The following is a 24858-nucleotide window of genomic DNA, read 5'->3' as shown; positions in this document are numbered from 1 at the left end:
CTGGGCCTTGTTTATCTGCATTGTAACAGAAATAACAATGTGATTTTTATGGTTCAGACTAATTTGTTAAAACTTGTACAGTAGCTAAAAGTCTTGCAAATGTGAAAATAGTGTTCTCTCTATCTCCATCTACTAGGGCTGGGCGATATGGCCTAAAAATTGAATCTCCGATTTTTTCACACCAAACTCGATTTACGATTTTAATCGATTTTTTTTCCTTCTCAAGAACAAACTTCAAATTACAAAGAAATTATTAAAAGCATTGCGTTTATTTTTTTCCTATGATTTTAAACAAATTTGCCCTGTCATTGTAAACAGTGCAGCTTCAAACTCACTTGAAACAATAAATAAAAGTGCATCCTTTTGAAAAGAATGTGTCCCTTTTTGATAAAATGCTTTTGTAAACATAAATTTAACATGTCAGATTGCTTGCTATTATTAAAACAGATCAGTCTCCATATTGGTATTGATAAAGTGTGAACATAACTTTCATTAAATACTTTATTTTGCAAAAGGTTCCTTTGTTTACAAAAAAGTATTTTATATCCCTGAAGATGTGTAAACTAAATTAACCATCTGCATGCATTGCATAGTAAACATGACATGTTGGTAGATGTACAGGACATGAGGTGTGCTTGCTGTCTGTTTTACACATTTTTGACCAGGAAGACGAGCCTTTCTGCTTCCTATGGTTTGAGTCAGGACCGGTTGCGGCTTTGTAGCACAAACCTGCGGTCGAACATTTTCAGCACGTGGATGAACCTCCAGCTTCTCCACTGTATATACGAGCAGCATGTCCTTAGCGATATGCAACGTGACTGCATCCGTAACAGATGTCCACCGGGCCGCTTTCTTGTCATACGGGACACAATAACTACATGATTCCGCTAATGTTGGCAGCTTTATAGCGGGTGTTTGTGGGCTGCCGCGGTTTTCTCGTAGTGAACAACAAGTGTCCCACTGTGATCCAGGCGTCTGTTTGAGATGCTGAAATAAATGGTTCGGTCCGCTGCCTTTGGTTGCAAAAGCCTTTGAACAAACTTTGCAGCGGACGGTGGTTTGTTCGCGGTCTGACGCTACAGAACCAAACTACTAACGAGACAGTGACTTTTTAGGAACGAACTCTGCTCGCTGCATGTTGTTTGTTTCTCTTTGGAAAGTCAATGCAAGGAGGGCGGAGCCCACTAAGAACTACGGGAGCCCGTAAGGAGCGGCGGCGGAGCAAGTTAAATAAAACATCGATTTTCATTTTTTTAAATCGTCCTAAAACAATAACTCGAATTAATCGATTTTGCCGATTTATCGCCCAGCCCTAACATCTACATACATTTATAGATTGAAATAAATATATAAGGTGTGTATATTGTAGAATTGAACCATCTCAGCATTTATGAAGGGGCTGGTGTACTGTAGGGCATTATTATAACTAGCGAGTTTACATTTTTATTGTGTGAAGGTAGACCTAAAGACAAACTGTGTTAAACACTTCCAATTCATTTGGAAATCAAAGATGGAGTACCTTCAGGATTGTAACTAAAGGCCCTGAACAATAACACTGGTGTTGTCACTTGTGGTTGATCCAGACTCTGTTCTCTCTGCTGCACTGCTGGACTGTCAAGTATGATAAAATGTCTTCCACCATCAGGTGCAGCAGAACTGACTGGCAAGTGATGGGAATGTCAATCAGGCTCAGTGTGTACATGGCCACTGTCTGGAGTAGAGGTCAGGTCAGACAGGTGTGTGATTAGCACTGGTTCTTTGGATGTAGGGAGTGTTCACTACACGAGCAGCCTCAGTCAGTCGTTCACTGTTGAGCTCATTGATAGTAGTTCCACAGTTGTGTCTGCAGATGGTGTTGTAGTCCTTAAAGTCAAACCCTCTTCCTTCTGCTGAAAACCACCATGAATTGTGCCAATCACTGAAAAACGATCATCATATATGATAACTGATGTTTAATTATTGTTCCTATTACATGTTACTCCTTCTATTGTTGAGCTGATGAGTTTCATGACTTGGATTTATTTCCCCTAGTTTTAATTATTTTGGGATATGCCTAATCTTTTGAAGGTGGTGCTGTCCATCCTGATGAGCATTGCCTTTTAGATGATGTTGGCAGACAACGTTAGTACGCTTGTTGAAAGCATACATGAATAATAATTCAGATTTGGGTCATTAAGTAAAAGTAGCAATACCAGAAATTAAATGAAAACGCAATTTTAAAGTGTACACATAAATAAGGCTATATGATAATCTAATACAAGAAATACAATGAAAATGTACTTATAGTATTACAAGTCAAAGCAGTTGTACTCTTGCAGATTATTCCTTCTTTTCCAAAGAAAGAAGTTCACCCAAAAGAGAATTCAGTCAGTATCCACTCGGCTCCAAGCAGAAAAAAAGAGATGAAGTTAAATAATCCACAAAATATTCCTCAAGCTTCAAGCCTCAAGCAGCGAGTGATCAGTGTTGCCGCATTCTCCCAAACAACGAAAGTAGATACAAAAAAGAAAAACAATGGGAAACACAAGATGGCTTCATACATCTGGTGTGGTGTAATCCTGGTCCCGGGATCAGGTGGCCTGGTGAGCAGGTGAAGAGATGCAGGAAAGAAAACTGCTACATTTTAATTTTTTGTTGAACTTAAACTTCTGTATTGACTTATTATTGTTACTGTATTACTAATTGAAGTGGCATTTCTTTTTAGCTAATCTTACACACTTTATGTAATAGACATGTGTATCAGTACTGATGCCTTTAATGGTTGAATAAGCTGAAACAGCGGTAGAGTAGAAGTATAAGAAGTGGTCTATAAGATTGAAATTCTCATGTACATGCGCCTCAGATTTTTTCTTGACAATGTTAAAATGGACGTGTCTATTTACAACTGACGTAACAGCTGGTTCTTTACAACTGAAGCTCACCTCATCACATGAAATCTAACCAGATCCAGATGGAGGAATCAGTGAAGCTGTGGAAGGGACTTAGTTGCTGGACACTAAATAAAAACGTGCCAGTGGTTTGGTGGTCCATCAGACACGAACTGAGCATGAATCAGATAGTTTCCGGGAGAGGAGACGACATGTGAACGAGACCTGAGAGTCTCAGCTGTACCCAGGTCTGCAGCTTTGAGCGGGTGTCAGAGAGGAGGACTGATGAGCTGAGCGTGTACCTGCAGGCTGAGCGGCTCAGAGGCAGATCCTCTGCAGAACACGCCCTGATAGAAAAGGTGGACAAACAACACACACACACACACACACACACACGCTCAGCTTGATCACTGTGGAGCCGAGCTGCGCACCTGAAAACAGCAGACCCAATGCTCCAGCACCGGCTCACAGCAACGGACAGCGACCCAATGAGATTAGGACGAGTGTGTTTCCACAAACTGAGTTGTTCCGAGGAGCTTTATCCCTGTGTGCAGCCCGGAACACCTGGACACCCTGTGGGACTCGGTGGAGCAGTGAGGCTGGTTTTTGCAGCAGCGGAGCACTAACACAGCAGCTGGCGGAGCACCATGAGCAGGAAGACGCGACGCTGGATTTTCCATTTCTTCCTGTGCCTTGGAATAGTGTATTTGAAAATCGGGTGAGTTTTCGGAATGTCGCGCAGGTGGAAAGCGGTGGAGAGATTTGAAAACGATAGCAGAGCAAAATTGAGCCAAACGGCGATGTTGATAATGTGTTTCACTTATGACAGAAAAAAAACCCAGGGGCCCACAGAGTAAGGTCCGGGGTCCCTCCTGGCTATTCCTCAGAAAGTAGGGTAGTGTTAAATTCAGTGAACGTGTATTCCATCCATAGTGGGATGGCATTAGACTATATATATAACGCAGTTATTGTACACGTGTAATGAGTCAGAACAGTGTCTACATGCCCAGCTGAGGGACCCCAGAGAGCAACTATGAAAACACCTGCAGAGCTTCCACAGAGACATGCCATGTATTAACGTGTCACCTTCACCGCAGGGGTCTGTCCTCGGTGGTCGCGCTGGGAGCGAGCATCATCTGTAATAAAATCCCTGGCCTGGCACCCCGTCAGAGGACGATCTGTCAGAGCCGACCCGACGCGATCATAGTGATCGGAGAAGGAGTCCAGATGGGGATCAATGAGTGTCAGTTTCAGTTCAGACACGGCCGCTGGAACTGCTCGGCACTTGGAGAGAGGACCGTGTTCGGAAAAGAGCTCAGAGTGGGTATGTTGGACTTGATTTCAATTGATCAGACTGCAACAAGGAAAAGCAACACATATATTCACTCACTCAATCTAGTGGTTCTTTGTGCAAAGCCCATTACATCACATTTCCTTATTTTCCCACATTATAACATGGAGTTCTGCGAGGAGTTTAAAACACTTTTCTCTCATATGTATACATATACAACAGCTCAGTTGAGTGTCAATCTAAATGTTACTACAGGATTAATATTGTTGTATTAAAAGAGAAGTAAGCTTAAAAAAAACCCCTTGTTAATCTGAGAGCACCATTTCATAATTGAGTTCTTCTTCCAAAGTGCCACAAAAGATGTTGTTGGAACATGTCAGCGTGCCCTGATCTTCATAGCTACAGCACTCACACGATTGTTTTTAACTAATAGAATTGTTATCACTAAGAAATAAGCTGTTTCCCTTCTAAATTGTTGCATAATAGTACAGCAGCAGCTTGGTAATTGTCTGTTTCTTGCACACGGATCAGTCAACACACCATGTTTCCGTCATGTATTGAGTTCTATGTTGTCTTTGCTGTTTAGGAAGTCGTGAAATAGTTTTGGAAATTGCTATAATTTGTCCAAAATAGGCATTCCCCTGAGGTACTCGACCTCTGACACTTTGACAAATGTCTGTAAATCTGAAGCTCAGACTCCCTGCATCTGCTCTCGGTGGGAAAATAAGCTGCAGATTTGGTCCTGCATGTGGAATAAGGCTCGAGGCAATGCTTGATCCAAACACAGGACTGCGGAAATAAGTGGAGAATCATATTTTTCACACACTGAGTCTGGCTAATGCACACTGGTATTCCACTGTCTTGTCCTTTAAGTTCCCACTGTCATCTCAGAGGCAGATGCAGATCTTGGATGTCATTTTTTACGCCAGATGTCATCAAGGATTACTGCTCACATTTGTTTGAGCCTTTAATTTATGATGATTGCTGCATTGTGTGCGACGGCCTGATATTATATTGGCTGGGGTGCTCATAGTATTAGCTGAAACAAATATGAGAACAGTCTGAATGAGTCTCCCAATCCACTGTTAGACGCCACGAGATGTGTAATTTGAGTGTGAATGATACAGGACAGTATAAACAGTGATGAGGCTTCCTGTTGGTACAATTCATGAAGTGGTCTTTGATTGTAAGAGTTAATCTGTTCATATCATTGTTTCATCATGAATATACACTGTAAGTCAATGGATTTCTTGCACATGCAGTCTGACATGCTTTTAAGCTACTCTCAGCTAAACCACCTTCATGTATGTTCATAAAATACTTTTCCCCTAAAAGCTTCATGTTCAGACAAGTACTTTGTCTTAGGTTTACAAATTTACCTCCAGGTTGTGCATCTTTGGCAGGGGACATTTTATGTCGAATGATTTCAGGCCGCTGCTTCAGGCAGAACCGAGCTCTTGATTTATATCATCCCATTTTTACAAAAGCATTTTAGTATTGCAAAAATCCAAAATTCTCTAAATGTCGATGAGATCCAGGCTGATTTCCAGGAGACAGCAGGTCGGCTTGAGTGCTGCTCGGGTCCAGCTGCCCTGCACACCGTCTGTCTGAATCCATTGTTTTGTTTCAGCAGACTGGAACACTGATAACTGACAGAATACATCAATTAAGATCATTGTTGGCACTGATGCAGCAATGTACAGTATTTTGGCATTAGAATCAAGTATCCTCCCCACCCACTAAGACGGTTACTTGAAGTAACTCTCTGTGGGTACTGGCTGCTCCTGCTGGGTGTTAAAGCTCATCAGAGAAGCGGTTTAATATCTCAGATTTGCTTCTGTGTTTGATCTTCTATCTACTTTGCACTTTGAGATTGTACTTTTGATGACAGGTGAATGTGAGCATCATATCTACTCGTTCGTGCAGAGCTCGACAGTCACACGTACATGTTAGTGTGTGAACGGAAACCTGAAGTGTCTAAAAAGTTTGTATGGCAGTTTAATTGTTAAAGATGAGGACTTAAGAGAGTTTTTGCAACTTATGGTAATTGCTGGGTGCTTCCCATGTGTGCTTGAACAGGAATTATCTCCATTTTAATTAAAAAGTCGACCTGAAGCACTCAGATTTATGGAGTGGAAATCCATCCATATAGGGAGGTTCTGCATGCCTCTGAGATTCACCTCCACAAGATGAATCCGAGTGTGACGGTGTCTGGGACAAGGGCCAAAAATTATGCCTAAACATGTAATGATTTATCTCCTGTTGAATGATCTTGAAAAATATCTTTACCAAAAAAGATTGACTGTTGGTAAATGTGTGAAATGATACTGTTGAGCAGTCAGTGTCCTGCAGGTTCTTTTATCATCGCTCATCATAAAGACAATGAAGCTGACCTGCTTCCCTCAGATCAGTTACCTTCCACTCCAAACTTCTTTGTATTTCTGCATGATTCACTTCATCCTGAAGTTTATCTGTTTGTACAGAGCTTGATTAATGAATCAGATTTGGCATGGCTCATGAATTTTATGATTTTCTTTGAGGCAGCTATGCCAGGTATGTAAGGAGGCTTGACAGTGCCTGAAATAGTGAATCCGGTTGTCTGTAATTGTGATTAAAAAATAAATAATTTTTTGTATTCTTTATTGCAGGCAGTAAGGAGGCTGCGTTCACATACGCTATCATTGCTGCCGGGGTTGCCCATGCAGTCACTGCAGCTTGCACCCAGGGGAGCTTAAGCGGCTGTGGCTGTGACAAGGAGAAACAGGGTTTCTACAACCAGGAGGAGGGCTGGAAGTGGGGCGGCTGCTCTGCAGATGTCCATTATGGCCTGGGGTTCTCTAAGGTGTTTGTGGATGCGCGGGAGATCAAGCAGAATGCCCGGACGCTCATGAATTTACATAATAATGAAGTGGGACGCAAGGTAGGCTTGTTATTTTGAAGTCTGTTTTTTTTTTTTTTTATGTATTTTGACACATCCAAAAATTACCTGAAAGATGATGATAAGAAAACCTAGACGCCAGGGAATATCTGAGGCATCTGTGCTCTATACGCCCATCTGTACCTGCTGTCCATGGTTGTAAGTGCTGGCTCAGCATGCCCTGGCAGAGAGGCAGGATAGAGCCTGGACATCTGTACACCCAGCTGACATCTACTTTGTGTGAATTGTGTTTGATGATAATATTTTCACCTCATAATAATATACTACACTGATATGAAAAGTGGACAAAGGCTTACATTTGAATTGGTGTTATCTTTACACGTACATGTATACATTGTGATATATGTTAACAAATATACTAATTATTGCAGTTTTGAATATATTGTAAAATTATTACTATATATTTTCCAAAAGTATATTATTGAGTAATCCATTCAAAATAATTTTTAGGTTATATGTTTTCGAATACAAAATATCAACAAATATCAGCATGTTTCGTCAATTATACAATGTGGTCCTAAAGTCTGAGACCACACTGAAAACCTAGAACATCGTCAGAACATCACCCTCTCCACACTGTCTTTCAACTGCTCCCATCAGGGAAACGGTTCCGGAGTAAAAAGGCAGAACTCACAGACTCATAAACAGCTTCCTTCCACAAGCTGTTAGATTGCTGAGCTGCTGATCTGGAGCATGCACACTACTGCACTTCGTGAGCCCCTAGTTTTAGTTCTAGATTATTTTGTTTTTTTTGTTGCACTACTTTTTTTTGATTGATTGATTGATTGATAGAAATACTCAGAAAGTTTGATGAATTAGAGGTTAATCTAAGTGTCAGGAGCCAAATTGTGAAAGAGGGTCTTTCTCAGCGACAAATCATGTTCTGACTCAAGGTTTCTAAGGATGAATATAGGTGTATGGAAATCTAAAGCGTTTTAAAGAAACAGATCAATTGTATCCAAAACGTGACCACCCCATCAGAAGATCAACACATCAAACTTCACACAGAATTTGCTAAATAATGAAAGCAAGACTCTAAACACTAAGTACTAAGACTTGAATTATGAAGCTGACATTGTCATTTCCAATGGATTGTATTACAGTCAAAACAGTCTAGTCTAGTGGTCCAGGACAGTGCATGTGAACTCCTTCCATATATTAAAAAGTATTTTAAAATGTTACATTCTATTTTTCAGTATACCTGTGTGCATGTTTCGTAAGGGTGGCAATCTGTCACCTGACTGGAGCAAGTAATGGAACACATGTAACATGATAACGTAACTAGGATACAAAACAAAAGGTAACTGTATTCCATTACAGTTACAGTAAAAAGATGTAATTCTTTTTCTTTTCTTTTTTATTCATATATTTTTTAGGTGCAGTACAAGTGACGTATGTGAACATACATATATATAACATGGCATAAGACGAGATAGAGGAACGAAGAAACACAGAAACAAACTAAAATAAATAATAATAATAATGATATGGAAAAAAAAGACTATTTGCAGAAGGAGAAATAAAACAGCAAAAATATAGGGTGAAGATTTGTAGGGTATGAAACTGTATGAAGTGAAAGAGGGCATAGTATATTATATTATATTATATATTATATTTAATGAGTGAGTAAATGAAGTCAATGAGACAATATGTAGAGTGAGTAAATGAAAAAACACAAAGAAAAAAGTTAGGCAAGGAGAGCTGGGTCATGGGAGTACTTTATTTTATTTTTCCTATTTCCCCTTTTTATTTTTGTTTGATTATTATCATTATTATTATTAGTGGTTGTAGCAGTAATATGACCAATTGTTACAATAATTATTATTATGTAGAATATTTATTTACATACATACATCCATATATATACACAAACATACATACATACATACATATATATATATATATACAATATACATATTCATACATACATACATACATACATACATTTTAAATCAACATAAATTACTGCTTAATTTATTTAAATATTTTTATTACATTATATAAAAAAAATGCTTGTTCTGCCTTTTCCTTTTTCCCAGGCTTCCTGGGATGTAATTGGACTATTTCATTTGCAAGTATAATCAAAGAAAGAAAAGGTTAATGACATTATTAATACGTTTTTTTAAATGAGTAACAATTTATATATGTATGTGTATAGTAATATAATGTGACGTTTTTCAATTTCTGTCATTCACATTTTTGCAAAACTTTGGAATTAATTGGCATTGAGTCTTCAAATTTGAAATATCATATCCTTAAAATGCTTACTAATGACTGTTGCAACAGTTAGCTAGATACAGAAAAACATATTCAAATAAACTGGACAACTCTGATGCCGGAACACCAACATGCCATACTGTAACACCAGTGATGCTCTGTTACACCACTGACACAATGTGAAGGAAATGGCACAACAGAAGATGTTTCAAACAGTTGTTTGATTTTTTTATTGTTTAGTGTTTCACCTCAAATAATTTCACATTTAATGACTTGTTTTATTCAAATGTAGGCTAGGATGAAGCCTAAAAATATGTATTTCATAACATAAAATTCATTAATTTGTGAACTTAGGAACCGAGGAATGAGTATAAAAGAGACTGAACAAATAATTCAATAAAACTAAATGTTGGACCAGGGGTTGCACCCAATGATGATGCACCCACACAAGTGAACGTATAAAATAGAACATTTGTGGTGAGTGAGTATTTGTATGTATGTGTGCTTGGTATAGTGGTGTGTGAGTATGTAGTGTGTGTGTGTTCTTGGTATTTGTGTATTTATTTATTTTACACAAAAGTATAGACATCCAGTATAATGTCAGGGTATGGTTGTTCGTCGTAAGTCAGGATGCACCAAATAAGTTTGTTGTTTTTTTTTTTAAGGTAGGCTGCGCTGCAATCTGGGTCAGTATCCCTGCGCTGTCTGTGGAGTCTTTGCTTTTCAGCAGCACTCAACTTTGCCATATCTATACAAAGGAAAGTCATATGGTTACAATAGTGAAACAGGAATTAAATGAAGTCTGTTTTATTTAAATGCTGGCCTTTTATTTATTTTGGGGGAAGGAATTACTGGTGCTAATGATCGTCACTGGTGTTACTAACTAGAACAATAACACCCATGAAAGTTACACCAGTGACACAACGACAGACAAGATGGCCTATTCAAGATGGTGGATATTGCAGGCAATACCACACTTCTTAACTTATAAATATATCAGCTAATCATGCAATTTGATCAATTATTTTAATCAAATTTCCTTTCCCCTTACTATAAACTCTATAACACAAGTGACACATCTTAAGTCCTCACATGAAATTACTAGTTCATTCTTAAAATTGTCAACATATGAAGAGAAGGTGCTGACTTGCCATGTGCTCTTCAAAATGGACACGCCTCCAATGACCTCTTGACCCAAGAAGATGTTTGCAGGGATGCAGCAGTTTTTCAAAATAAAGATTTTTACAAATAGTAAAACCAGTGACATGAAATCAAGGGACACCTGTTTTTTGTAAACTATTTTAATTATTAATTGATATTTTCATTTTTTTTAGTATTATACTAAATAACTATAACACTTTACTTTGTATTATGATCTTTAAAACAGGAGAAAAACATGAATTTAAATTCAAAATATGTCACTAAACCATGACTCCTTACCCAAGGGACAAGCCAAATTCATGACGCTAGCCATGCTCTTCAAGATATATATAAAAAAGTTGCATTGTATCCGTCTTAAGTATGGTTTGATAACAAGAACATACTTCAATTGCAACAAAACATGTATATTTTGTGTCACTGTTTAACACTTTTGAGTGTTTTTCCTGGTGAATAATGCAGGGACAGGAAAGCTACCATTTTCATAAAATGATCCACATACATACATACATACATACATACATACATACATACATTACATTGTGTATTCTTACACACAATTCATTCATCATTAAGTTTAAATAAAAGTAATGTAATTGGTATTTCTTTTCTCTTGTCTTGACCTGCATATGTTTGGTACTAAAGTATTCCAAAAGCAATAGAAAGTAATCAAGTAACATTATGCGTTTTTTGTAATACTTGGATTACATCACTGACTACATTTTTTTAAACAGGTCATTTGTATCTGTATTGGAATACCTTTTTCAAGCTAGTGTGAATTGGTCACAGCATTGTCACACCAGATCCAACATATCACATCAGAACATGTTGTTTGGCAAACACATTCTCACTTAAAGCCACGCCAGAGTCTTTAGTTCGGGGGTGATCACTAAGCCAGTCAGAGTCAGGCAAATCTGAATGCTATATTAGTGGAATATTTATCTGCCATGGTAGGAACTTGGTAGGAATATTTTCTTTTAGGGAATAAAGACAACAACTTGAATATGTTTTACATATATTTTGACATGTATAGTCAGTAAAACAATGAGAGAGTTCATGAATGGTTATACATGTATTAAAATCATGAGCTACAAGGTGTGGTCAGATCATACTGTCATTTACAAAACAAAGTTTAGTCAAGATGTTAGGGTGTCTGACAAGATGCCCTTCTCCTCTCTTCACCAGGCTACTTCTCTGTGCTTGTGAAACTATTGCTTTCTCTTTTGTTTTCTCTCTTTTTTTGTGCAGTGATCCTGTCAAATTTCCCCAGCCAATAGTATGCCAGGGTTTCTTTTTGTTAGAAATGCCAGATGTTAAGTTTTAAGTTAAGAAGGTGAATTGTAATACAAAAATACTGTTGTTTGTAGATGATAACAGTGATATTTCTGTAATATAATTAGGTGAATATATATATTTTATTTTACTCATACAGTTACAGTAATAATTTAAAAGTGCAATATTCACTCGCCTTATACTGTAAATGTCTAAAAGTTGTTTTTCAGAGGCACTTCAGATGATAAATACTTTTGAAGAATATGCTTTGCCTATGCCTTCACTACTTATTTTGAACTATCTGTCCAAAGCTATTGAAACTGACAAAGAGATTAAACCAGTGACACATATTTAATGACTGCATAAATGTATCCAAAAATATAATTATAAAGCAAATTCATACTGAAACATGATATTTCTCAAAGAGATTCAGTAAGATAAGATACCATCATTCTCATGTAATTAGGAAAACTATATCCATATATGGTGTGCCATTACCACCCACTGGCCATTTGTGGTATTTTTGGTTGAACGTACAAAATCTGCTGAGGAGCACATTTATAACTATTATGACTATTAATATAGTTATTTTAGTGTTTTAACATGCTGGTAAGACCCCTAATTTATTTGTCTTTCAATTACTCAGCAAATCAGTGTTTCCACTATGTACATATAATAACAGTTTGTTGCAAATTTCTTGCTAAACAGTGTTTTTGATGGCAGCGTTGGTGTCCCCCTCCAAAACTAACAACACCGCTGTACTAGTGCATTGCCCGTAGGAAGCATGTATTCCTATAGAAAAGTTGGAGGTTAAGTAGTACTTTTGATTATACCATTATATTTCACCTTTAAAACAATTTACCTTGCCTTGCTTTGTGTCATTATTTTCAGCACAACCTCACATGTGTGACTGTACAGTTATTCTTTCATTTTGACATACTATATTAACACTATGGACCTAAAATCACAAAATAATAATAAAAGTTAGATTTTGTACTGTGAAAACCACAAATATGTTTAATGAACCAATTGCATTAGTTATAATGCAAATATAAATTGTTGTTTGCTAAATTTGTGCATAAGTTTTTGAAATTTACAAAGTTATGTGTAACTATTTACATTTTAATGCAGGCAATGCCTCAGGCTCAGGGCTCAGCTCATTCCTTCCTGTTCCACATTCAGCAGTCTCCTCATTGTTTTGACTCACAACACAAAAAAACGACTACACTACACACTTAACACACCACACCAAACACTACATTACACACTAACTATACACTCCAAACACGTCACAAATCTCTCAACTCTCAAAACTCGCCATATCTGTCGCTGTCTGTATCACCGCCGGCGTCCCTCACACAACTTCCCCTGAACCTCAACAACCAAACTTGCTGCTTGCAGACACTTTCGTGACAAAAGTCAGTTTTTGCCATTACTTCCTGCACCAGACACAAAGCAAATGTGACGGCAATGTTCGCGAAAAAGCGTGGCAGACATTATTTACCCTAAGTCCGGTTTTGGACGTGCCAGTCCATCGACTCGGGAGGTGGGCCGTGTGGGTGGGCTAGCAACTAGCTACACACGAAAATCCACAGATTCCGATTCCACTTTGTTGTCCACGCGTATCCGGATCTCCTCAGACCGGAACAGACTCGGTCCGGACTCGTTTAGTCTCATTAATCCACAACAGTCAGTTTAGATGCACAGAACGGGACCGAACCGCCGGCAAAAACCCGGTCTAGCTCGCGCCACTGCAGGTATAAATCCGCTTGTTTCTTAAGGTGTGTCGTGCGCTTGAGCTCTGCAGTGATTGGCTCTGGTGCGCACGTGGCTATGGTGTGCGGTGATTGGCTCTGGTGTGCACGTGACTATGGTGGCTATGGTTGACAATGCTAGCGGAATTCGTAAAGCATTTATGAAATAATTTATTAACGGAATCATTGTAGTCCAAGCAATTGCGACGTTGCAGAGATATTTGAGGCACACATACACACACAGACAGACAGAGATTACTTGCTTTTAAGAGAGATGTATGTTACAGTATACCACTAGGGGGCACTGTTGTAAAGCAAACATGGCTGGAGAAGCTTTCAAAAGAGATTGAGAGAGTGAATGCTGCTGACTCAAGACCCCAGAAAGAGCGCCAGGCTTTGAAGCCAACTTGCGTAGTGGTCAAACCATGTCATTACAATGTCATGTTGTGTACCAGAACAACCCGTACAAAATGATTTGTTTGACTATCATAATTTAAGGCCATGCGTTCGAATAAAACTTGGAGAGTCTAGAAGAGTCGGGTGATGTAATTATGTTATTTCATTTCAAGTTAGCCGGCTTGGTTGGCAGCAGTCTTGAGTGCGCATGCTCTATGAGCAGCACAGCAGATAATTATCTAGCTGGTAAGTTGAGCTATTTTGGCTTCATGCGCCACTGAGTGGCTTTCATAGGAGTAAATGGGGCTCCGCCTCCAACACTGCATCCAGGTTTTAACGTAACGTCCTTGTGCTGAGTGCTGCTGAAACATGTTTTGCTGTACTCTTGGCCTGTTTACCAGACGGCACGTGTTCAATTTATTGGCATACTTTTTCTCCATGAATCCATATTACAGCACAAGGACGGGTAAATAATGCTACCATTATTTATATTTCTCTGTCACATAATATTAGGTTAGTAGCTTACTGAAGTCATAACTCTCTAAACAAACACTGTTTTTTTAAATGTATCTTTACAGGTATGTTCATAATAAGTAACAAGAGAACCCAGTGAAATCACATTATAAAGTATTTGTTGTGAGGAGCTAGTATTACAGAGGTAAACTGTTGGCATAAGCATGCAGCATAGTACACTTAAACAATAATCATATTATACTATCACAGCAAGTTCATTACGAGAATGTGGGGTGGAAATAAAATGAAAAGTATGATTCAGAACAGATGAGGTGAAACATTAAACAATAATTTCTGTTAAAAGGACAACTAACTAACCAATCCACTGAAGTAATCAACACTAGTAGTACGTACTGTAGCCACTGTCCCTGTCCCTGTGTGTTATCCTGACAACAGAACACTACATAACTGAGGGTAAGACTTATTTAATAGGCCTACAGTAACTTGCTTTTATCTTGGAAAACTGCTCAGTAAGTATCTCTAGCTACTGTGAGGGCTATACTGTGTCTGTTTCAGAGTAACATGGATCTGAGCACTCAGGACGTTTTTGCTTGTATTAAATCATTGCCTTATTTCTGCTTTTGAATCTGTGTCAAAGCTGCTGATTAAATGTTTGATACCCTTTAAAAATACTGCATAGAATAGTAACACCACAATAGAGTTTGAATGTGAAACAGAAATCTTTGCTTACATTATTATTATCTGTAGGAAAGGGTTACAAGCAAAGCTCTTCTTAGTCAGGATGTTTAATGAACCAGGTTTTTTAACACTTCAGAATGCAGTTTGCTTTTTATCACCTGTTTTAACAGTGAACATACAAAAACCTGTTTCTTTAATACAACAGGGCTGCTATTTGATTTAAAAATGACCAAAGAGCACCTGAAAAACAAAGCACTTTAATCATAAAAATCTTCAAATAAAATTTGTGCGTCGGTTTTCCTTACCACCTGCTAAGATCTAGAGATGGTTCCTGGAGGTATACGTTGCCCACCGCTCCTTTGGGATGGGTAAAATGCAGACTACCTTGGTTATGGTTAGAAAAAAAGAGGACCCGAATGCAAGACTCACAGGCAGGCAAGTAACTGAAAAAAGCAAGCTTTATTAACAAAAAGCTGAAGTCCAAAATCTAATAAATCCAAACTCCAAAATATCAAATCCAAGTATACAAAAACTGCAACAAAAGGTAACAAAACAGAAGCATTTTTTTTGTATTCCTTTAGTTCTCTGAAAAATCAGAATGAAACCAAACCAAAGAAGCGCCTGGGAACACAGGCAGGAACAAGAAGGACATGAGAATGAAAGAGACATGACAAAACTGTCAACGAGTAATAGAGAAGCACAGGCTCCAACAGACAGGACTAATTAACAAATGAAACACATTTTGAACAGGAAGAAGGACTGGAAAAGACAAAGAGAGAAGATGAAAACATGACATGTGAGGAAGGGAACTTCAAAATAATACAGTAATTAACTGAACCACAAACTCAAACCAAGACAACCTGTTCTACACTGTGTGATATTTGATCAAATAAAGATACTTCTTGTTGTAGCAGGGAACTGTAGTGATGTGCTGGCCTGTATGCAAGAAACAGTGAAACACTATGACCCTGAGGTGTTACACTGATTTAGCACTTGCTGCATCAGTATTGTTACTAGTACCATAATAATGCTCAGCAGATCACAATTAGCAAGCTAACTGCTGTGTGCTAATCAAAGTTATAGAACGTTGCCAAGCCTATAAATAACTGCAGTTCTACCATCTACTGTATCATTACTCCACAGGGCACATCCATCAAGTAACGTTAAATGTAGTTACATACAGCAACACACAACCACTTACCAGCAAGCCTCCGTTGCAAGGCCTCTTAGCGTTACAGCTAATGAAAACGTCCGAGCACAGTAACTTTTCTGGAAAACAGTGTTTGTTTTTGGTTTTCAGCGATGTTAAAACATTGATTTAAGAACTCTTTCTCTAACTCCAGTTGTGATGGCATCCTTTGACATAGCAGGGGTTGTGCTGTCCATGGTTAAATTTTATGCTCGAAAAAAACATGGGTTGAGGAGTGACCACTGGACACACTGGCAGCTTGAGAAGTGCATGTGTGTGCCGCAACATGCTGTCAAATTGAAAGACCACGCTCTGAGATAATGACAAGGAAAACATTTCATACAGCTTCATTCTAATGTATGAGCCATTTTATTTTACATTATAGTTTATGTTACATCGTCACATGGAAAGTGGATGAAACCAGGTTTCCTGCAGCACAGCTCAACATCCCCTGTGGGAGCAGCACCCTTTAAGAACTGTTGGCTGAAGCCCTACACAGACTGAAAGATTAGCAATTTTATGAAATGCTTCGTGGTTAGATTAAAACCCCACTGGTCACTAGATGTTATTTCAACATAGCAGTTATTCTTCTGATTTATACCAGTCAATATATTGCTTGGTTTTAATCCATGTTTTAAAACCACATTTACATAATTTAAAAACATGCATAAAAACTGTAAATATTTAATAAATACACTGCATACCCCAGTGTTTACAATATATTGTTTATTTTTTTTCTCATATACACAGATTTTGTGTACTCCATAGATTTGTATAAACTGATGCTATCACTGTCTGCAATGCCCATAGCTGTTAGCAGAGTTCTTTGTTCGATAATATCTTCTGCTGAAAATCTTATTTTAAAGAAGAATGTACATTTGGAGGGCTATTGATGTAAAATTTGAGAAGCCAGAATGTGTTAAGAGGTGACTATGTAGAGAGAGATTTCATGACAGCGTTATAGTGACAGGTTTTGGTCCCATTCAGGAGGAAAGAGGAGCACTCATCTCAGTCTAGTCTTCATATTTGAGGTCTGGCATCAGGTGGAATGTGATGGTGTGTGTGAATCTCCTAATATACACTTACTAAACTGATTCCTCTGTAATTATTGTAGTAGGGTTTTCATGTTAAATTGGAGATGATGTCAGTGTGTGGTTTGAGTGCCTTCAAATTTCTTGAGGAGAAATAACAATAATGTAAAAGGTGCAACGGGAGGCTTACAGGAGTTCTGTTAGACTAACAATGGCAGCTTCATTGGCATTTCACTCTACTGAACTCCATGAATTAAATGTTTGTCAGGTCTCGGGGGCATGACCACACTAAGCTTTATGCACCCAAGGCTTTCGACAATTACCCCATGAGACTCCAGAGAGTCTGAGGCCACATCACAGTGGAGTCATTTAAAAGCAGGGTGAGGCTTCTCTAATGCAAGCGAGGGTTCCCACTCTGTGAGGAGGAAGGAGGGTAAGCTGATGTCATTCAGCCTGAGGCATAGAGAATATCCAAGCTGCTTTACAAAACATGCCGAAAGGTTCCTCTCTATCCCTGAAAGGACCCATCACCACAGCCAGTTTGCTTGTTGTAAACGCCTCAACGGGTGACAAACCAAACTGCCTCTTCAGTCACCACAAGAACTTGTAACTTAATCAAGCTTCTGTCTCAATTCATCACCTTTACACATTCATTTTAGTGTAACCACATACTTAGATTTGTGGTGATTCTGCTTGTTTTTCCAGTATTGTTGTCCATAGTGAAGCAGTTGATGAATTTACTGCAGATCCATGAAAAGTAGCAGATTGCTTTGTAGAGGGAGAGGACGAGAGATGCATTTATTTGTGACTCTGTTTGCAAACATGAACGTTAATGCAAATGTGGGGCAGACATCAAATGTTAACACAATTTTCAACACAATTAGCAAAAAATGGTTTCATTTGTTTTAATTAATTATTTATCCACTTATATAATTTCTGTTTTAATACCAGATTAAGATTAAGATTAACTTTTCCTACGCTGTGTTGTAAAATGTTAATAAATACATTTTGTATGTTGTATGTTGAGTTTATGACTTGATGTGACACTATCACTTGATACTCGATGTTTTCAAGTCAACTGGAAACATTAAGGAACATAGGTTTGTAGCATGGTGGCACAGTGGTTAACACTGTTGCCTTAAAAAAAGAAGGTCCTGGATTCTGTGTGGAGTTTGCATGTTCTGCCTGTGCTTGCGTTGGTTTTCTTCAGGTACTCCGGTTCACCCCACCATCAAAACATGCACACTACATTGATTCAGTCAGCGCCCTTGACCAAGGCGAGATCTGGAGTTGGTCCCTAGATGCGTTAGTTGCCCACTGCTCCCTCAGGATGGGTTAAATGTACCAGTTTTAGTATGCTGTGCATTGTATGATATATGATCAAATTGAGATTCTTCCTCTTCTTTAAATCTGGGTGAAAATAAGTTACAATCAATCTATTTCTTTAAAAAAATCCAGGTATATTTCTTCTGAAAATCTATCATAAACAAAACAAATACTAGCACAAATACCAGTCCCAAGTATGGTTCAAGCCTCAAAACCCCTGCATCCTACTTTTCTGTTCATGCAACTTGATAGCATTTTCCACTGGACCAACACGGTCCTATCCAAGATGGTCAAATAAAAAGACTGGTTTGTCAAGCCCTTCAGCATCTCAAATAGATGTTAGCATCCATGAGAGACAAACAAAGCCTTCCTGCCTAACTAACACGTGGGTAATGCTTGGTTAGACTTGGGGCACAAAAACTACTTTGTTAAAGCTGCTGTGAGTGATATATTGTTCTTAAAATTAAGTTTAGATTAGCCCTGTATTCTAATAGAAATCACTGTTATAGAGTGTTTGGTAAGTTATTCATGTCTCTCCTCCACCTGCTCATGCAGTAAAACAGATACATAATTTTCTTGTATCCCTAACCACTTTATCCAATCATGACAGAGAACTTCATGAAGAAGAGATCCTGTCTGCCTGTTTGCTACTGTGTCTGGTGATTACTGCTCATGTGGTGTCATAAAGAGGCCGGTGGAGGGATTGGTAACTTAAGGAAATAATTCATTTGGTATTGACTTTCACACAGGACAAAAACCCCAGTAGCCTGGGTGAAGGTCTTCTGTGTGACTAATCTTGTGATTTTTCTATTCTTTGCCACTAAATTGCTGAAATGCAAATGTAAGATAACTCCCATAATTTTCCTTTAACTGTCAGAAGTTTTAAGATGTCAGTCATATAAAATCATATGCATGAAGTTTCCAGTATTTTTGAGCTCAACCCGTCTTGTAAAAGAATGGCACGTACATAGCTACTAGCCACAGGGTGACATACTGTAGCAGGACTGAGATCTCTGGAATGCTTACATTCATTTGGAATGCCAGAAAACTTTTGTCTCAACCTGTTGAACTATTTCATGCAATATATTTGAATGAGGATATCTGTGAAATCACGTTTCCTATCTGCTCATATTTGAAAAACAACAACAAATTGTAAGAAATTAAATTATCTAACTTCATATCTCATAGCTGCACAATGTATTAGGTAAAGCACACAAGTTTGATTTAACAATAAAAGAAATAAGTACATTTGACCAAATTTCAACTGGGCAAATGTAACTCTGTATACTTTACAGTTTAAACTTTGATACCTCGCTTCAACTGAACTTTTCGTCGATGTTTTAGGTCCTGGAGAAGGGCATGCGGCTGGAGTGCAAGTGTCACGGTGTGTCAGGATCCTGCACCACCAAGACATGCTGGACGACGCTCCCAAAGTTCCGTCAGCTGGGATATATCCTCAAGGACAAGTACAACCAGGCCGTGCATGTGGAGCCTGTACGAGCCAGCCGCAACAAGCGCCCCACCTTCCTGAAGATCAAAAAACCCCACTCATACCGAAAGCCCATGGACACGGAATTGGTCTACATCGAGAGGTCACCCAACTACTGTGAGGCTGACTCTTTGACTGGCAGCATGGGAACACAGGGTCGCCTTTGCAATAAAACGGCTCTGCAGCCCAACAGCTGTGACCTGATGTGTTGCGGTCGAGGATATAACACGCACCAATACTCCCGCGTTTGGCAGTGCAACTGCAAATTCCTATGGTGCTGTTATGTTAAATGCAACACCTGCAGTGAGAGGACGGAGGTGTATACCTGTAAATAGAAATAATTATTGGACGTGCATTTAGACACACAGCTAGATGTTGAACATGTGCGTGCATATGTGTGTGTGTGTGTGTGTGTGCATGCGTGTGTATGTATGTATTTCAGAATAGGAGTTCTCTGTGGATGATAGACACATGTGGACTGACTCGCTGTCTGGGCACCACGGCAACCAGTTTCTCTAACGCATGTTGATTATTCCGATGCCAATGGACATCTACCATGACACTGGACTCAACCCACGGGCTCATAAATTGTATTTTTATTTTATATTATGAACATTTCATGCCCCAGACTTGACCATACTGGTCTATTGGCATGACTCACCTCAAACCGTTTTTTTTCCTAGACTAATAATTTATTCAATGAGAAAACTACTGATGATTTTTAAAATTCACTGTTGATTAAATCTGGTAGAGTTTAAGGTGGTGCAGCGTTTTAGGTATGTTAGTGAAAACAAGAGAACTTAGAGCGGAAACTGAAACAGTCAAAACTGAACTCGACTGAATTACTTATTTGGGACCCTGCAGCTTAAGTGCATTAAACCTAGCAGAAGAACATTAAACTACTGAACCTGGGCGCCGTATGATAGTATTGTTTTCTACTTGTTTCTGTCCCCTCTCTCCTTCAGTTTGCTGCTAGTTGTCTGGAAGGATATGGAGTTTGTGACTGAGCAGCCATATTGACTCTTTAAGCTAAATTGACACCACCAGAAACAAACACAAGCTTCCAGACATAAATCCCCCTAATGTTGGTTGATAGAGTATATTTTGTAAGAGATTATTTTTATATGCTATTTTTTTTTTATTTATTTTTTCTTTCTATGTAAGATATTTTGCCTTAGCAATTCTATCTGTACAGTTACCTAGCTTGCTGAAAGAAAATTACCCACTGACAGTTTTGAAAATGTGCCTTGTTCCTAAGCAGTAGAATATAACAACATTATACTGAAATACGCAGTATTGTGATTTGTAACCCATTTCAGAAAACATTATCTCACCTTGTCTTACTGCCCATTGAGTGTAAAACTCCTGGTGTCACGTCCAGGCTCGTTGTTTTATAAATGTTAGAATGTTCTGAAAAGGTCAAACTTTTGTGCTTTTGCGCATGACTAATTTGTTAGCCTCAGAAACTACAGCTGCTATAAATGTTTAACAGAACAGTATGCCAGTGTTTCATATTAACAGTAAAAGAAATAACTGTTTCTTATTTATCTATGATGTTCATTCATGTTTTTTTGTCATATTTACATATTTTTGGCTATAGCCTGTGCTGTCTGAAAAGGTCTGCACCATTGTACTTTTCATGTCAGCCATGCCTAGCTACAGCCACTCAACTGTCATCTCCTGTTGAAGGGCATCAGAGGTGCTCGTTAAAGGGGGAATTCGTAAGATTTGCCCAAAATTTCAGTTTAAGACATTTTCTGCAGAATGTGAAGAAACAATATGTTATTTCAAAGAAGTCTGTGTATTTTGTTGCAGAGGTGTCTGCTTAAGTGAGGATGCTAACCAGTAAATCGAGCCCCTTCTGTTTCATAATAATAATAATACATGTTATTTCATAGGCGCCTTTCGGTCACTCAAGGACACATTCATAGTACTACATACCTCAAGATGCAATAGTCTGATAGCTGCTGTAGTTTCAGTAAGGAGATGTGAACTACACAAAATTATTAAGGGATATTGGTATATTTTAGTGTTTCACTTGATTGTTTCTTCTCTGACATATCTGAATTTAAATTTTGTGCTTTGTGAATATTTTTGGTCCCCAAAAATACTGTGTCTCATTTAATTGGACTTTTATTGCATATCCATGCACATGCATATATACACCCATATCCCGATATCCCTAGCTAATTTTTGAGTAGTGTATATCAGTGGCGATTTTTTTCCCCAACTAACGAATTAACAAAATGAACTAACAAAATATCAAGAAAGGAAATACAATTTAATTTTTTTAAATCATTTTCCTTACCAAACTGAAAATCTCAGTGTTTTTCAGTGTGGCAAGGAAAATAATAAAACACACTTCATTCAAACTCAGCAGAAACTGAAGTAATCAGAACAGTCATGGGTTGTCTGTCCAAAACATGTTTGGTGTGGTAGACAATAAATCTTCTGGCTTTGTCAAGCCCCAGTCTAGTGTCCAGCAGTGTTTACTATAAGGCTCCTGAGCCCCATGAGGCTGAGTTTCGTTGCCTGTAATGACTCCCCCATTATCCCAGGTCAGGGTCCTGACCTGTGACCTGTGATCAGTTAATAGGGACACTTAGCTGCACAGTTAACTGAGCTAAATTTTGCCAACAGCAGCTAATCACTACAGCCATAGCTTCAGCAAAGAGTATAGTGCAGTAAGCAGTTATGCTACCCCGTATGATTTTGGGTTACTTTTGGCAGGTGGCCGCATCTTGCATGTTACATCTTTACCTTTACAAAGGTAATTAAAAAATAATAAATACACATGAATCATTATTTTATCAGAAAATATCCATCTCATTCACATCCATCTAGATATATGGATTGGCGTGACATACTGTTGACCAAGGTTCTGTTCCAAGGCTGAATTTTTAGTCAGTTGTCAAATGGGGTCAGTTACTGAAATTTGAGATTTTTCAAGAAATAATGATTAATTATGTATTGTTGAAACATTAAATGTATTGGGGTATGCAGACCCTTATCATCTATTAAAGTACAATCATTGAAAAAAAAGGATTTTTAGTCATTAGTGTTAGTACAAAAGTAAAGTTATTTTAGCTCTCAATAAGGTTAACCATTGGCCCACAAATATGAAGTTTATGCTTTTTGGGAAGTCTCTAACTGACGGCAACTCGGGCCTGGTATTGTTTCATGTCAACCATTTTTATTTTTATTTTTTTTCCTTGTGATGTCAGAAAATGGCAAGCAACAAAACCAAATTGTTCATGGGTTCAGGTTCATGGTTGGCAGCTGATGGTACTTAATTACTGTAAAGGTTTGATACCCAACCCCAACACTGAAATATAAAACAATCAGATGTGTCTCAACAGGGACAATAGTAACCAGTTGGGACAGTGCAGTATCAAAACTGTAACTCGCCTTTATTAGTATAAGTATCAAAAGTGTGTTCCATGGTTTTGGTTGCATTTCTCTTGTTTGGTTATTATAAAGTTTCTAATGAAGAGTTTGTCAATACTGAAACAGTTCTCATCAGAGGCTATTCTCTTTGTGTGATAAACTGATGAAATGACATCACCCAAATGCTGTACTGCTCTTAAATCAGGGATCGTTGTTCCTCTATTTCAAGTTAAACCTTACCATCATTTCATCCATCTCTGGTTAATAAATGCTTTCTCAGAATAAACAGAAGGAGCTAAATTCATATTTAATACAAATTTTTCAAGTCTAAGGATCCGATCAGGGTGAAGTGGGTCTGATTGAGGGTTGTGATGCAGAGGGTGTCACAGCAGTGTGTGCCTCAGTGAGCAGTGGGAGTGTGGAGCTGCCAGCTGATGGATTACTCTGACATCTGCGTCATTCACTCCTCAACAACGTTGCTACAACAACCTCACTGTGCCCCACAAAAATGCTCTTCATCTCATCGAGAGGCCAGACTGCCCATTAACAAAATGGTAACCATGCAAAACCCAGATAAAATTTGGATGCTATTTATTTTGTGGAAATGGCAAATGGAACGAAAGCAAGGAGGGGTCTTTACAATTGCAAGGGGATGATGTTGATAAGAATTTCAATCTGAGCAACAGAAAAGGTCTTAACTCCTGGAATAGTCGGCACAAAACATTCCTCAGCTAAACTTTGCCTCAATGGAGTGACGCTTTCAAAAGGCAGCTGGCCAAACAGCATTGGTTTCAGTAACACCAGGCCACTGTCACTGAAAACTCAAGTGTCTGGCTTGTTACATGCTTAACTTTCCTATTCACATTTCCTTCCAACTAATTCTGTCAACATGAAATAATCTGACACTTAACAGACACAACCACAGATAGATCAGTTCTTTATCTCTATCTCTATTAGGTATTAATATAGTTGTCTTATGACCATCCTTCCCATTCACTAACAAACCTGGCCCCATATATCTGTAATATTGGTTTCAATCTCCTGGTTGACTTCAAGGTTCAGAAGCACTTGAGTAATATTTCCTTTGTTGTGTCATCCCCATACCATTGACTTGGTATGGGGATCTTGCACTGAACTGTCTGAGGTGCCGATGTAAATGGTAATGTCAGAAGTACCATGGTACAACCAAAGTATACTAAGGCATAGTATGCAGCGTAGTTTACAGTATGCCATTGCTCACATGACAATATCTCAACAGTCAACAACTATTTCGTGGGTCAAAAATGTATTTACAATCTCAACTTTAAGCCATCACAGATGAGAAGTCTTTGATGTGTTCAGAAGGAAATCGAAACATCTGAATTTTGATGATCACTGGGCAAACTTGTCTG

At 38.4% G+C, this 24858-nt stretch overlaps 1 protein-coding gene across 1 annotated transcript; it reads left to right on the top strand.

Annotated features, from left to right (window-relative positions):
• The first annotated feature begins 573 nt into the window (after positions 1 to 573).
• On the top strand, positions 574 to 23753 carry wnt7aa (wingless-type MMTV integration site family, member 7Aa). The gene is made up of 4 exons (XM_030421028.1): positions 574 to 3585; positions 3965 to 4191; positions 6807 to 7078; positions 19936 to 23753. Exons 1-4 carry the CDS (start codon positions 3515 to 3517, stop codon positions 20413 to 20415), a joined length of 1050 nt encoding a protein of 349 aa, XP_030276888.1. The 5' UTR covers positions 574 to 3514; the 3' UTR covers positions 20416 to 23753.
• Positions 23754 to 24858: the final 1105 nt, after the last annotated feature.

The sequence above is a fragment of the Sparus aurata genome, chromosome 6, assembly GCF_900880675.1.
Source record: "Sparus aurata chromosome 6, fSpaAur1.1, whole genome shotgun sequence".
NCBI lineage: Eukaryota > Metazoa > Chordata > Actinopteri > Spariformes > Sparidae > Sparus > Sparus aurata.
The sequence above is the reverse complement of the archived record's forward strand: the minus strand, read 5'-3'. Positions and strand labels throughout refer to the sequence as shown.

Bases quoted from the DNA above. Each gene is read 5' to 3' on its own strand.
- wnt7aa (XM_030421028.1), top strand. From the start codon at position 3,515: ATGAGCAGGAAGACGCGACGCTGGATTTTCCATTTCTTCCTGTGCCTT. The intron at 3,586-3,964 runs GTGAGTTTTCGG...CCTTCACCGCAG, and splicing joins ATAGTGTATTTGAAAATCGG to GGGTCTGTCCTCGGTGGTCG. The intron at 4,192-6,806 runs GTATGTTGGACT...TCTTTATTGCAG, and splicing joins CGGAAAAGAGCTCAGAGTGG to GCAGTAAGGAGGCTGCGTTC.